The 15157-nt window shown below is 52.4% G+C and overlaps 1 protein-coding gene across 2 annotated transcripts; it reads right to left on the bottom strand.

The window, feature by feature from the left end:
- Nucleotides 1-28: 28 nt before the first annotated feature.
- PAQR8 (progestin and adipoQ receptor family member 8) lies at nt 29-14533 on the bottom strand. Of its 2 annotated transcripts, none has more exons than XM_039569616.1 (2): nt 14475-14533; nt 29-4893 (listed from the first exon to the last, which is right to left on the bottom strand). In XM_039569616.1, the coding sequence occupies exon 2, from the start codon at nt 4847-4849 to the stop codon at nt 3791-3793; it is 1059 nt and encodes a 352-aa protein (XP_039425550.1). In that variant the 5' UTR covers nt 4850-4893; nt 14475-14533; the 3' UTR covers nt 29-3790. The 2 variants fall into 2 exon arrangements, with proteins under 2 accessions (XP_039425550.1, XP_039425551.1); XM_039569617.1 differs by lacking the exon at nt 14475-14533 and adding an exon at nt 14335-14460.
- Nucleotides 14534-15157: the final 624 nt, after the last annotated feature.

Genomic DNA, 15157 nt, shown 5'->3' with positions numbered 1-15157 from the left:
ACTTGGAAATTTCACACCACACCACTTGTTTTGCTTTCACAGATCTTTTTTTTCCACTAAAGTTTTTAAATAAAGATCAGTACAGTACAAAGCTTAAAATATTGTCAATGTTTTCAACAATACAAAGTCAGCAGATGGGAGTTGGGAAGGGGATGGTTAATAAGGAACACTCATACCCTTCCCTGTTTCCCAAAGGAAAAGAATACAAACTCTTTTGTACTTCTGTTTAGTAACAAACAGTGCTTAAAAATAATCTTGTCAGTAAAAGATGTAAATTGCAAGGCACATGAGGAACCTGTCCTTGCCTCCTTACACAAATTAGGCATAAATACAAATTGAAGGCACCTGTCTCCATCCTCCCCTCCTCCATACACTGAGCAAATCCTGTCAGTGGGAACTGGCTGTTAAGAGCAACCAGGGACCAGCAGACAGAAAAGAGGTTGCCCCTGATCTTCAGATTCCTTCAGGATTAAGCCCAAAAAGGAATAGCACAAGGCACACTGGCATGAATTCTTAGGAGTTGTCATGGTTTGCAAGATCTGCAAGAATACTGCCTCAGCACCAGAGATTCCTGAGGGAGAGGACGGTGACCTTGATCCCTTTGGGATCTTAGGTGTGCTCAGCCTTTGGTGGTCAGCTCTTCACCAAGCCTGGCCACTGGTGCATCCTTCCCAGCCATGCCTCCTTAGGAACACCAGGATGGAGGAGACCTGCTCCAAGCAGTGAGCCCAAGGAGAAGGTCCTGGGGAGCTCTCAGGCGAACTGAGCATTTATCACAGAGGCACTTTGGCTCTTTCCAGATCCAGCCCGGGTCTCCTCTGGATCGCTGGCAAAGCTTCCACAGCCACTTCCCAGCTGAAGTCCAGCAGACTGCAGCATGTGTAGTCTGCCCAGGAAGGCAGCCAGGTGCATAAGGCACAAGGATGAAGTCTGGAGATGAAGGAAAGAAGGAAGCTGGTTGGAGGAAGAGGAGGAGGATGGAGACAGGAATGAAGGAAGCTCCAGTGTTGGTGAGCCCCTTGTGACACAAGGGCGCATCCTCACAGCAGCACAGATCAGTATGGGAGGTCCCCGCTCACTCCACCCATCATCGTAACCAGGAGGTCAGCTCCAGGTGGGAGTGCAGGGCACGCGGAGACCGGAGCGGCGTCACCTGAGGGGAAACGTGGGAGTGCGCAAAAACACCTCCACTGTCACACCACTGCTCCAGAGAAATGTCACTTCTGCTCAGCCAGGGAGGAGAAGATATGATCCAAAGTACCTTGGAAGAGCCGCGTGGGCTCCTCTCCCTGTCCCTGAACGAGATGGCATTACCGAACTCACCCTCCTTCGACAAGGACAGGGCATGTAATCTGTTTTCAAACCCTCAGAGAAGGGGACACCTGGGTGATCCCTTCCTTTGGTACCAGTATAACTCCAGGTAGCAGCAGAGCAGGTTTGCTATTATCAGCCATGCCCAATCCTTCTCCATTTTTTCCCAGAAATGAGCTCTGGACCAGCCTGATTTCCCTCTGTTTCTGCACAGGAACCCACTGATACCATCCAGCCAGTTCCACACCCACTGTCTTATTCTGCCTTGCCTACCCCAAAACCAAGGCAAATTAGGCTGTAAGAAAAAGCTGCTCCCACTGGAAGCCCTTCTTCAAACTGGGAGGAGACCCACAAACAAAGCCAGAGGCCATGGAAGGAGCAGTCCATCAGTGCAACTGAGTGAGTTGAGCAGCCAGCTGCCATGCAAGGAGGAACTGCTGCTGGCCTCCACTCCAGCCCTTCCCTGCAGGCAGCCACGTTGTCCAAGTGAGCTGGCTCAGAGTTAAAACCAGCCAAAAATTACTGACATTTTTTCAGTAGGATTGGTTTCCTGATGGTCCCTCTCCCAGCACTGGCGTGCTCCATGGGGAGATGAGCTTCTGTGCATGGGAAGGGGTTCAGTGAGGTGGAAGTGGGACCATCCCTGCTTGGCATCTCCCCTGAGGCAGATTTTCTGCTAGATCAGCATGGCTGTACCATCAATAACACCCTAAGAAATGAAGTAATTAATTTCTAAGCTGGACTGGATGTAAACCAGGAGGCCAGGACTGATGAGAAAGGGTGGACTTGATGACCTCCTGAAGACTTTCCTATGATTTCTTCTCCTACACTCCAAACTTACTTCCCTCTCCCTTTGTATTTAATTTTCTATAGGGCCATGAGTTCCAAATTTACCCACAAAATACGGGACCAGTAAAGTACCTATTTACAGGTCTCTTTTCCACCACCTATTAACAAATCTGTTGTCTGGCCCACCTTGCTCCTCCAGCAGGACAGCACTGTTTCCTTTGGGTTAATCTTACCCCAGCTAGAAGGCTCTGGAGATATAAAATCCCAAGGTGAAGCCTTTCTGGATAACAAATCCCATGCACACGCATGGAACATGAACACACATGCACACCTCAAGAGCTAAAACACAGATGAAGTGCAGAAATCAGTGCTTGTCCTCACCAACCATATCCCCAACCCTACACTCTGCCTGCTCAGAACCAGCAATCACAATTCATTTGCCTGCCCTTGGGTTCAGTGAGACAAATCCATGGCTGGGACAGATCCCATGGATTCCTTGGTTTCAGCAAGGATTTAAACCTCCTTGGTGGCTTCATATTCAATATTCCCCCCAGGCAAGCACAGAAGAGACTCCTCTAGTGTGGGACACAGTAACCCAGCCTTTGTTACCTTGGACACGAGAGACTCATGGACATTAAGTGACCCTGATGACTATCTTTTCTACTCCACACAGGAATCACCAAGTCCCAAGGATAAACCCATCCTGAGGTTGTGCAGGACCCTTATGTTGGCACCCTGCTCCTGGCTTTTGCTGTTCCACCTTCATCTAATACTGATAAAAACATGCCAGAGTCACAACCCCACTGGTCGCAGAAAAGCAACCCTGCAGCTTCAAGGTCAGCTTTCCCACAAGGCTCACCAAGGACATGAAGCACCATTAAGAGGGGAATAAAGACTCCTTCACCTTCATACCTTTTTGGCCGCGAGCACAGTAGTGCTGTTGGAGGAGCAGAGCCTTTCCTGTATCAAACAGATCACATCCAGGTTATTCCACATTTCATGGACATTGCTAGAGGTTGGTCAGACTCTCTAGATGACACAGACCCAGTTTGTCCCAGAGGACCCCAGGTCAAGCCTGGATCTCCAAAGATGTTTTCCCAAAGCCACCTAAGCGACCTGGCATTGACACACTTGATAAGTGGAGCATACAGAGAACCTCTGGCTGGAACAAGAAAAGGATTCTGCCAGCCACTGTGCCACATATGCCCTCACACCTGAACCCTGGAAACACAGACTTCCCAAAACCTTCCTAGTGCCTTTGACAGGAACAGTTCTGCCACAGATATGGCAAAACCCAAAGAGGTCATCACATCCAGCTGTGGTACTCATGGTTTTGTGAGCCCTGGCACACCCTTCTACAGTCCCACTGCCTCCAGGCCGCCCTCCCTGACCTTCAGCAAGGTCTCACCCACAGCTCTACCAGGATGAACAAGGAACCTCTGCCTATTCCAGCATCCTTGGTTCAGTGACTTGTTCTGGCTTAAAACACTCCATGTCCCCCTCTTGGATAGCAAAAGGTAATCCCTGCTGTGAAAATGCATCCAGCATGACGTGTCCAGCCCTCCATCTGAGTCCAGGGTCCTGGTTAGTCACGGCGTGTTAGGCAAATAAGACAGTCATGTCTCTAGTATGTTATGCCCCCTTTTCTTGATTTTCTCTGGTGATGTCATGCCCGTCACATCCGTGACTTTCAGGAGTCCTTTTTAGCCAGGCTGGCCTTGATCCTGCGTCGCAGGATGTAAGCTGTGATGGCACTACAGGCCACCAAGCCAAAAAAAGAGATGCAGGAGAGATAAACGGTGAAAGGCCCGTGTCTCTTCAGGAAAATCTCCTGCCTGCTCTTGTAATCCAAAAGAATGGCCTCCAGCTGTGACAGGGTGCAGATGGCCAGGAAGGTGTGGAAGATCTGGTGGGCATGGCCAACGATATCGCAGGAGCCAGGGAAGTACTTTTCAGGGACAGGGCAGGAAAAGAAATAAGCACTGATAAGGAAAAACAGTATCTGGTACGTGTGGTACCAAGCAGCATCTTCCTCACAGCCCCCCAGGTGACACACGAACACCCGGTGAGCCACGGGGCTGATATCCAGGATGAAAGCCAGCCCTGCTGGGATGACCTGGCACATCTTCCTCATGATGGGATAAGGCCGTCGGTACCGGTATTTGGCGTAGCAGCAGCCGGCACAGGACAACCAGCCACAGAAAGCTGCTGCTGGAAGGAAGAAAAGCCAGAACTTGTCATACCAGGCTTGGTCAGAGCTGTAGTAGAAATGAGCCAGGGCACTGCCATACTGGTAGATGCTGACTCCAACATAGTCCACGAAGTAGAAGGTGTAGTGGTACAGCTCTGACTTGGACTGCAGCAGGTGGGCCAAGAGGCTGCAGGTCAGGTAGGTGACAGAGGAGAGGACAAAGATGAGCAACGGCAAGGACCACGCGTCCACAGGCAACTGCTCGGCCTCCACAAACGTTTTGAACCTCAGCAGCACGGCCAGAGCTGCCAGGAGATGAGTCCACACGTTGACCACCTCGTTGTGCTTCTGGAAGAGGCTGAGGAAGTAGTAGCGCCAGTCCTGGCCGGTGGGCCGGTAGCCGCTGTGGATGTAGGGCTCCCGGAAGAGCTGTGGCACCTCGCACTCCTTCACCGTGCAGGGCATCTTGGGGAAGCCGTCCTCCAGCAGCCGGGGCAGCCGGCTGAGGTGCTGCCCACTGAGGGACAGCGTGCTGAGCCGCTCCAGGATGGCTGTCATCCTGCTGCCTTCAGCCCCGCACCACAGAACGTCGTCTTCCTGCCCTGTGGGGACGGGAGAAAGAGGAAATGTTAATGGTGGTGCACTGCGGAGAAGAGCATGCTGCCATTCCCAGTGCGATAAACCATGGCACTAGCGAGATACTGGCCCTTAGAGCACCTTCCAGTGCCTGAAGAGGCTCCAAGAGAGCTGGAGAGGGACTTGGGACAAGGGCCTGGAAGGACAGGACAAGGGGAAATGGCTTCTCACTGCCAGAGCGCAGGGATGGATGGGATATTGGGAAGGAATTGTTCCCTGTGAGGGTGGCAAGGCCCTGGCACAGGTTGCCCAGAGAAGCTGGGGCTGCCCCATCACCAGAACTGTTCAGGCTGGACAGAGCTTGGAGCAACCTGGGATAGCAGAAGGTGTCCCTGCTCAGGGGACTGCAGGGGGTTGGCATAAGATGATCTTTAAGGTCCCTTTCAGTCTGAACCATTCCATGATTCTATGAATATTGTCTAGTTTAGAGGTACCAGATCTCCTGAGGAGTTAGGGAAGGGTCTGAGGGAGTACCAGATTCCCAGGGGTATCTGTTCCCTGACCTAAATTCAGCACAGAGGAGGATGGCAGAGCCCTGTCCCTGCAGCTCAGCCTGCATCAGATGGGCACAGCAATGTCACAAGCCTGCCCTTCCTCCCCACTTCCTCAGGCACTCAGCTTGGAGTGTGTTCAGTAGCCACAAGCTGCCAACAAGGGAGTGCAGGAAGCAGTTCGTTGGCAAGAAAGCATCTGATGATTTATGAAAGTGATTTTTCACCCCTTAACCCGTAACAAAATGCTCAGGGACAACTGGGATGTAAATTACTCATCTAAGGGATAACCTGCCTGTGTGCACATGAGTTAGGAGGTTCCCAACCAAATCATGGAGGTTGCAAAGAAACTCAAGCTTCCCTGTCACACAACTTGTCCATGGGTTACTGTAGTGAGTATGGCAGAGGGAGAAGCGGAAAAATCCACAGTCCCAAACCCACAGCCCTCATGCCTCCACAAGTAAGAAGCATCAGGACTGAGAGGGAATGAAGAAATGAGAGGCTTTGCATCCAAGCTGCCTGCAGTTCGGGTACAGCATCAGAGCTTTGGGAGCATCCATGGAACCAATGTTGAGGGACTGCCAGAGATGTCCCTGGCTGCTCAGAGCAGCCAAACCCAGTGCTGGGCACTCCTCTGCCTGCTCTGCTCCTTGGTAACCTCCAGACTTGCTAAGCTCTGGCTGGCAAGATTCAGATTCAGGGCACAGAAGGATCCTAATGTGTGGAGAACAACTCCTGGCATTAAATTAATTCCCAATACCCCCTGTTTCCCAACAACCTAGATACTTCTCTTCCCTGCTGGTGTTTGTGTCACACAAAATAGAAGAGAATTCATCACACATGCCTGTATTTGAACGGAACTGAAATTGGTGCTGGTGGGGCCCCACCAGACTGTGCAGGGCTGTGGCTACTCCTGTGAAACCAACACACACAGGTTTGCAGGAGCAGAATTTGTCTCCTAAGCTTATACACACACAACTGGAGCTGCAGGGGATGGAGGTGGCAGGAAAAAAGTAAACGCAAGTAATTATTTTGCCTGAGTGTGGGAAACAGTGAATTTTTCTCCTGTTACATGAGATCCCAGCTGTGTCCAGAGGTGAGACAGAAATAGTTTGTGTGGGCACCTGGTCTAGTGCCTGCCTGTGGGAGGGGGTTGGAACTAGAGGAGCTTTAAAATCCCTTCCAACCCAAACCATTCTGCGATTCTGTGATGGGAGACCCCTGCTAGGCCGACGATACAGAGGACAGAAAAGTGTTAAACACCATGAGAGAGTTTCGGAAAGCAGAAAGCAGTCTGAAAGCAGTCCCAGGGTGAGACAGCACACAGAGCAAAGTCAGAGCAGTCTCTCAAACAGGTAGCAAGTCTCACTTCCTGTAGGAACCCAAAGCATCTGATAAGAGACAAAATATTTTCATGTTGCCTCCATATTCTAGCAGAGGGGAGCTGTCATCATTAAGCTTCATTTTCCAGAAAAGTCTTTCTGCCCTACACTGCCTAGGCTTTTCTCCCTTAGCATCTCTCAAGGCTGGGTTTTTTTCCCCATTTGCCACAGTGTAATTTGTCTGCTGCATTCAATAGAGCTGCCTTAGCCACAGAAGGCAGAATGGTCCCTGGAAATGCTGTTTTAGTTTCACAGATGTATAATGCTGAAGAGAGCACACTTGCTGGGGAGTTAATGTTGTGCACACTCATAAAGACTTTGCTTCTCTCTGAAGGGTCTGCAGGGTCCTAATCTGTGATGGGACACGCAGTTCATTCAGCAGCTTGTGTATCCCCGTGGTGTTACGTGCCAAAATTTAGGGAGGCAAGGCAAATTTTGACTTTGGGGCACTCCTATGAGGGCACAGTGTGAACAGAAGGCAACACTCACTCTGCCCTGCTCCAATGTACAGCCAGACTATTCTGGCCCCTCGTAGCTAATGGAGTTCATTCACAAATCATGGAACTGTGGAGTGGTTTGGGATGGAAGGGATGTTGAAGGTCATCTCATTCTGTCTCTGCCATGGGCAGGGACATCTTCCACTATCCCAGGCTGCTCCAAGCCCAGTCCAACCTGGCCAGAACACTTCCAGGGATGGAGCAGCCACAGCTTCTCGGGAACCTGTGCCAGGGCCTCACCAACCTACAGGAAAGAATTTTTTCCTTCCCATGGCAGAGGGGTTGGAAAAAAATGATCTTTCCAACCCAGATCATTCTGGGATTTTATGATTCGATGACGATGGTGGTGAGGCAGAAGAAGAAAGGACATGATTAAGTTCCTTAAATCTTGGAGAACACAGACTAGTGCCAGAGTGAACCCCAGGACTTTGGGAACTGAAATCCAGCTCCAAGAGGGCACAGACCTGCAGAGAGCAGAGTCAGTGCTCATCTCCTGCAGAGAAACCTGCTGAAAACTGCCCGTAAAGAGCAAAGGCAACACATGGGAAGGTGGCAATTGACCCTGGGAATAGGAATGCATGGGAATGCAGTCCATGGCCTGCCTGCTTTGCATGCTGACAAGGGTGTGAGAGAGACAGGCAGCTTTTGTCCCAGGCACAGCCTGGCTCCGGCTTGCACCACTTGTGCTCATGCCAGGATTTTGCCACTGCCTCTCATCCCCAGAGCTCAGTGCATGCAGCGAGCATCGCCTCGGAGAGCCTGGGCACTGCACACCTCCCTGACAGCACAGATGATTCCAGGCAGGTTTTCAGAGCTGGAAAATGCCAGTTTTAAACAGGCTGTGAGGGGCAGAGATTTTTAAAATAATAGTCTGAAATCACAAGAAACACATCTGATACTGGGCTGAACAGCACTAAATCAGGAACCTGGTAGCCTGCTTATTTCAAACCTTGTGATATGAGCGAGCGAGAACAAGTTGGCAGTTTCCAGCGATCATGTGATGGGACAAAGTGACGAGCAATTAAGGTTAGAAGAGAGAAAGAGGCAAAAAAAAAAAAAACAACAACAACAACAAAAAACCACCAACCCAGAAACCCAAGGTCAGCACTGGCTGTTTCACAGAGCCCCTATTCTTCTCCCTTCACGGGGGCGTAGGAGCCAGCTGAAAGCCACATTCATCGGCGGGGTGTCTCGTTGAGATTCCGTCCTCACCCCCATCTCCGGGGGATTCAGTTATTTTGGCTGCTGCCAATTAACAGCAACCAAGTATCGTTTGTTCAGGGAGGGAGCTGCAAGGCGAGAAGGAGGGCGTGGATGATGGCCAGGCTGGATCATTACATCCACAATAAAAACTCCCGGCACAGGAGGAGAACGATCCTGTTCCAATTTTTCTCTCCCTTTTGAAGAGGGTAATTGGAAACCCGAGCTTCTTCCCAGCTCTTTTGCTTTTTGGTCACAGTCTGATGGAAGGGTTTGAATGAGAAAATTTCCTACAGAGTACGGTTGATTTTCCCACCACTCCAGCCCCCGGAGTTCACTGTCTGGGATTGAGGCTACACTAATGTGATAGATTTGCTTGCAGACTGGTATTCAGGCATCAGAGGTTTACACAGGCTTGCAAAAAGGCAGTAGTTCCTGGTAAACAAAGAAGGGAGGACCGGGGGTACTCAGCTTTGGGAAGTCTTTAATAAATGCATTGCATTTAAACAGAAAAAAAAAAAAAAGAAGTGGTTGTGGACAGCATGAAAATAACAGCAGTGGCCAACAGACTGGTTTGGAGAGCTGCAGGTGATTAATTCCTGAATTCCTCTCTTCTGGCAGTTGAGCAAAAGTCCCCGGGGGGACTCCATGTCCTTCTGAAGCTTGGGGTTTTATTGTGACCCCTTCCTACATGGGGTTAACTTTGGTGTCAGAGCTCCCACAGCACCAGGATGGCAGGGAGCAGTTCGGCTCTGGGAGAGGCTGCACCAGGGCTGCACCCAGCTCAGATGCACTGGGTAAGCCCCATCCCAAATCCTGTTGTCTGAAGGCTGGTCCTCCCTAAGCACAAACATCTCCTGTAATTAAATTGTGAAGAGTTGGAGAAAACTTTGCAAGATCATCCAGGGAGCACAGTGCCAGCTTCTGCATCCCATTCTGCCCGGTGTTTTGGAAAGGCCCCTCCAGAGATGAGAAAATAAGAGACCATGGACTGGCTCAAGCAGCAGTTCCTGTGCAGTCTTGGTATTACCTGCTTCCTTCTCCTGCCACACATTTAGGTGCCAACATTCCTCCAGACTGCAGCAGGAACACCCAGAGCTCAGATCCCTTCTGCAGGGAGCTGCTGGGATTTACACGGGATTTACAACAGGCACAGGGTGCCCAGAGAAACTGTGGCTGCTCCTGGATCCCTGGAAGTGTCCAAGGCCAGGCTGGACAGGGCTTGGAGCAACCTGGGATAGGGGAAGTTATCCCTGCCCATGGCAGGAAGGTGGAACTGGATGAGCTTTAATGTCTCCCCACCCCAACCATTCTATGATTCCATGATTTGATGGTTTGAGCCAGGGACCAGCCCTTCCAGGGCAGGCAGCAGGGTATGAAGGACTGATCTGCACTCCAGCATCAAAGAAGTGGAAATCCCCACCACCAGAGAGGGGCCAGGTACTTGGGGCTTCTGTAAACTGGGCTTACACTTCCTTGTCTATGAAATGGGGAGATCAGTCCTTATCTGCCTGATGGAAACGAGATACTGTGCTCCTAATGCACTGGGCAGTGCTGGGACTACTCAACAGTGCATTGCACAGAAGGTTTTATTTCCCTCAAGGCACTTAGGTACCCTGTTAAATCTACATCAGCCCAATTCCCATCACTCCTCCAACAGGGACCTGCACAGACTGGGATGCTCTGGCAGGTAAAAGGTGATGTCATGTGATTTACTGAAGGCCATGACATAAAACAACCCGATCTGCTACGAAAAAAGGTCAAAATAACCTTGTGGAAAATTTCAAATAAAAGAAGATGGCTCAAATTCTCCCTTTCTCTACACACACACACAGCGTGCAACCCAAGCAGGGTTTGTCCAAGCTTGTATCCCTCAGGAAACGAACGTCCTGTGATGCTGGGAGATGAGCCATGAAAGCCGGCGGGAGGTGGCAGGATCCCCCACGGAAGCCATGGCAGTGTCAGCTCCCCTGCAATTCCTGGCCTGGAAGCGAGCTGGGCCAGCAGCCAGCTCAGCCGTGCTGAGCAGCAAGTGCCTCTTGACATGGGCTCAGCATTGCCCGAGTTTTGGGATGGGGCCAGGGGATGAGAGCAGTGGAGCCAGTGCAGGGAACGCTGTGCTCAGACGGCACAGAGCAAAACAAAGCTGCTGGCAAACGCCACGTCCCTGCAGCAAAACATCCCAACAAGGGGGGCACCCCCAAGGCCCTGCGGTGTTTGGGGGAGCAAAGCAGGGGAATGGAAGCCCAAAGTTAGGAAACCAAAGGTTGGATGAGGCTGGTGGATTTTTTGTGGGAGTCCAAGCATCACGTGCAGGGGGGGTTGATTTTCACAACATCAGGTGCTCAGAGATCAGCTGGGCTGGCTTGGCCATTCCTGTGCTGCTGCACTCCTCAAATGGGTGGCCACACACAAACTGTCAGCTAGGAACAACTCCTGGACTGTGCTATCTCCCAAACCATGTTAGGGAACGGCACATTTCTGGTTTGCCGTGATAGTACAGCTGCAGTTTCCTCATGCCTAACCCGGGTTAGAGCTTGGTGATGCTGCTGATAACACAGCCAATAATTCCTTAAAAAAAAAAAAAAAGAAACCCACCTGCAGCACCAGTTAATATTCACTAATTCTACTCACAGACCTTGGCTGAGAATTCCCTCCTCTGCAAATCCACTCCCCCCCCCGTATCAAAAATTGCTCAAGGGCGAGGTAATATTCCCCAGCTTTTCTTCCTGATCTCACGAATCCTCTGCTGTTTGTGCTTTCCTGATCTGCTCACCACTTTTCCCACACACAACCAACACAACACCTGATGCTTTGGGGCTGGATTTCAGGTGGCTCTGAAATCCCTGGATGAGTACACCAGGAATCAAACCAGACCAGGACACAGTCCCAAACTATGACCATCAGGCTGCTGAAGTGTCAACGCACTCCTGGGCATGGTTTTGGTCCTGCCACCCCCATCAGTCCCTGCCTGCTGTATTCAGCCATGCAGGGATCACTGATGGATTGGGACTGACCATTTCCAGAAACTGGAGTAGTGCCAACGAAGTGCCTGGGGGTTTTCCTCCTGCACTGACTGACAAAGGAGCCTGGATTTGTCACAGCAGCATCCCACTTTCACCTCCTAAATTTCCTTCAGCACTAATCTTCCTTCAGTGCAGGTCTGCTAGAACTGGGAACTCCTGCTAGCACAGGGAGACCTCGAAAAGCCAGCAAATCCCTCCCTGCTCAGATCCATCTGCTGATGGGACAACCCCGGAACCATCTGCCTGCAGGCAGAGCGACCAAACCAAACTGGCCATGTGCTGTTTGGGGGCTCAAATCGCCCCGAGAAGAACCTTCTCAGCTTTGCTGTCATCCACAAAAACCTCTTGCACAAAAACATTATTATTCTTTTTTTAAGGTTGAGGATTTTAGAGCTTTGGTCACTCAAAAAAAATGTACATAAATCATGCAGAGCCCTGCGGCTGCTGTGGGCAGAGAGGAGGCTGCCAGGGACAGACTGCAGCCCTGTGCCAACTTCGTGGAGCCACGAGCTCTCCTCTCCCCTGCACTAAAAGTCTTCGTCCCCATCCAGGACCTCATCCTATTTAGCCCTATGGCCTCTCCCAGCCAGGTTCCAGGTTTGCAGTGATGGAAGTGATGCCTTTCCTGGGGCTACAAAGCCCCAGGTAAGAGCCAGATGGCAGACTTCTCCCCCAAAAGGCATGCCGGCCGTGCTGCATCCACATGCTTACAACCCTACTCAATCCCAAGGATTTGGTGGGGCTTGAAGGGTGGGAAGGAGGTGGGAGCAAGCTTCCCCTTAATATCTGGAACTGTTCAAGGTCACGTTGGATAGGGCTTGGAGCAACCTGATCTACTGGAAGGTGTCCCTGCCCACGGCAGGGGGTTGAAACTGGATGATCTTTAATGCCCCTTCCAACCCAAACCATTCCATGATTCTGTGAAGGATGGAGCTCATAAGGTATGGCCACATCTGTACAGCTGCAGCCTCCAGCAACCTCCTTGGGTATTTCTTCTTCTGGAATTTATTAATGAATGTTTATGCAATTAAAGAGCCACTGGTCTTACCCCAGGAGCAAGAGTTACCCCGTAAACTAGCAGATAAAAAATTAAGCTGGTGCCTGACTCAAGATGTGCAAGTAGCTGCAAGCTCACGCACGTGACCCGGCAGTGGCACCTCCCTTGTTCCCTGCCTCGCTGGCATGGCCATCCCTCCCTGCCATTGCTCCCTGCACCCACAGGGACACAGCCCTCTGCTCGGCCACAGGCTGCAGCTTCAGCGTAAACAAATACAAGCAATTAATGCCCAGGAAACAGAAAATCCTGCAGGGTGCAGGGCTGTTAACCCACACCTTCCCCGGCTGCGTGGGAGGAAACGTGCAACTGTGTGGTTTGGCCTGATGAGCCTCGTGTGGGTTTCTAGGAATTGTTTGCAGCACATGTCACCACGGCACCCCAAGGCAGGAGCAAAGTCTGTTGCTAGAATTCAGAATTCATGGCTGGCTGTCCCCTCCCTGCCCTGGCAGAGGGCAAAACCAGAATTCAGACCTGCTGGATTCATCCTTTTTCATGACCTTTTCACGACTTTGCTCTTTTTCAACGACTGCTGCCAGGGCAGCATCACATTCCTCCTCATCCTAATCCCCAGTGAGCAATCCTAGAATCCTAAAATGTTTTGGGTTGGAAAGGACCTTAACGCTCATCTTGTTCCAACCCCTCTGCCATGGGCAGGGACACCTTCCACTGGCTGGTTGCTCCAATCCCCACACCACCCAAAAATCCCCCAACTAGTGATACCTGAATCATTTCCCAGCTCTGAACCCACGATCCCACAGCATCTCAGCATCCCACAACAAGTGTACCTCTCCATCCCAGTAAAAACTGGTGTGCTCCAGTCAAAGCCACCTCAGCACAGCTCCTGGGATGCTCCATACCTAACCCTGCTCATGCCAGAGAGGAATTGGTTTGACACCAAACAAACAACTGTTAAAATGTTCACTCAAACTTATATATCTATGTATTTGTGCTGAAGAAAACCAGAACACTTAAAGACGGTCCACAATATTTCCCTCCCCCCACTCCCCCTCCCCCCCCAAAAAATGAGATGCTTGTGGTGTTTTCAGCCAGGAAAAAATCCGGATGGGATACAGGGGGAACATGACCCCGAAGTGTCCTGGAGAAGATCAGCAGGGAACAACCCTTCGGTGACCCTTTGGAGACGCGCCCCAGCTCCTGTCTGCGCAAGGAGCAGGCGGCAGCTCCAAGGCAAACACCGGGAGCTGGTTCTTCTCCCAGCTCACGGCTGAGCTATGCATCTCCTTCCCGTGGCCTCCAGAGCTCCCCGGGTGTCAAAGTCATTCAAGGAAAATCCGCCCACAGCCACTTCAAACAAACACAGAGGAAAACCACTGCCCACCTCTCTCCTTCAGGAAGCCCTTGAGATACCGGTAACGGGGGAATTTAAGGCAAAATCCATGTTTCCCTGCACATCCCTCCCCTCCTCAAGCTCTTCCCCAGCACCCACCTGACCACTGGACCAACCCCGGCTTGATGAACCACAGTTGTGCGCGGCGCAGAGGGAAAGATCCCGCATTCCCCGGCACTCCGGGAGTGTCTGCAAGCACTAGGCACCGCACACCGACCACCCCCGGCATCCCGCTGCCCCCGCGGGGAAGGATGCTCCCGGCGCGGCGGGGATGCAGGAGCGGCGGTACCCGCGCGGGGCCGCCGGAGCGCACCGGGAGCTCGCTGGGGACCCTCGGCGGGGTGCCCCGGGGGGAGAGAAGGGGACCGCGGCGAGGGGATCGCCCGCACTCACCGTCTGCACTCACCCTTCGCACTCACCGCCCGCAGCGTCCGCTCTCGGTGCCCGCATTCACCTCCCGCACTCAGTGCCTGCTCTCCATCTCCCGCACTCAGTGGCGGCACTCACATCCCGCACTCAGTGGCCGCTGTCCCCTCCGGCACTCACCGCTCTCAGTGTCCGCTCTGCCGTCCGCTCTGCCGTCCGCTCTGCTGTCCGCTCTGCCGTCCGCTCTGCTGTCCGCTCTGCCGTCCGCTCTGCCGTCCGCTCCGTCCTCCCCTCTCCCGCTGCCGCCGCCGAGTCCCGGGGCCGCCGCCTCCGGGAGCCCCCGCGGCCGCCCCGCGCATGCGCGCCCCGCCCCGCCCCGGGCTGGCCCCGCGGACCGAGCCCAGCCCAGCCCAGCCCGGGCCGGGCCGGGCCGGACAAAGCGCGGCTCAAACCCACGGCAGCACGCAGATCACCCCAGTTCTGGGTGCAGAGGGGAGCCCAGTGATACATCGGAAAGGGAAGTAAAGTCACGGAATCACAGAATCGTTTAGGTTGGGAGAGATTACCCAAGGTCATCGAGTCCAACCTGTGACCGGTCCCCACCTTGTCACCCAGCCCAGAGCACTGAGTGCCACGTCCAGTTGTTCCGTGGAGACCTCCAGGGATGGGGACTCCACCACCTCCCTGGGCAGCCCCTTCCAATGCCTGAGCACCCTTTCCATGAAGAAATTCCTCCTGATGTTCAACCTGAACTTCCCTTGTCCATAGATTGAAGTTCTGTCCTCTCATCCTGTCCCTGTTCCGTGGGAGCAGAGCCCGACCCCGACGTGGCTGCCCCCTCCTGTCAGGGAGTTGTGCAGAGC

Source organism: Corvus cornix, chromosome 3, assembly GCF_000738735.6.
Source record: "Corvus cornix cornix isolate S_Up_H32 chromosome 3, ASM73873v5, whole genome shotgun sequence".
Lineage (NCBI taxonomy): Eukaryota > Metazoa > Chordata > Aves > Passeriformes > Corvidae > Corvus > Corvus cornix.
This window is presented reverse-complemented; position numbering and strand designations above follow the sequence as displayed.

Excerpts from the sequence above, each read along its gene's own strand:
- PAQR8 (XM_039569616.1), bottom strand. The coding sequence starts at position 4,849 with ATGACAGCCATCCTGGAGCGGCTCAGCACGCTGTCCCTCAGTGGGCAG.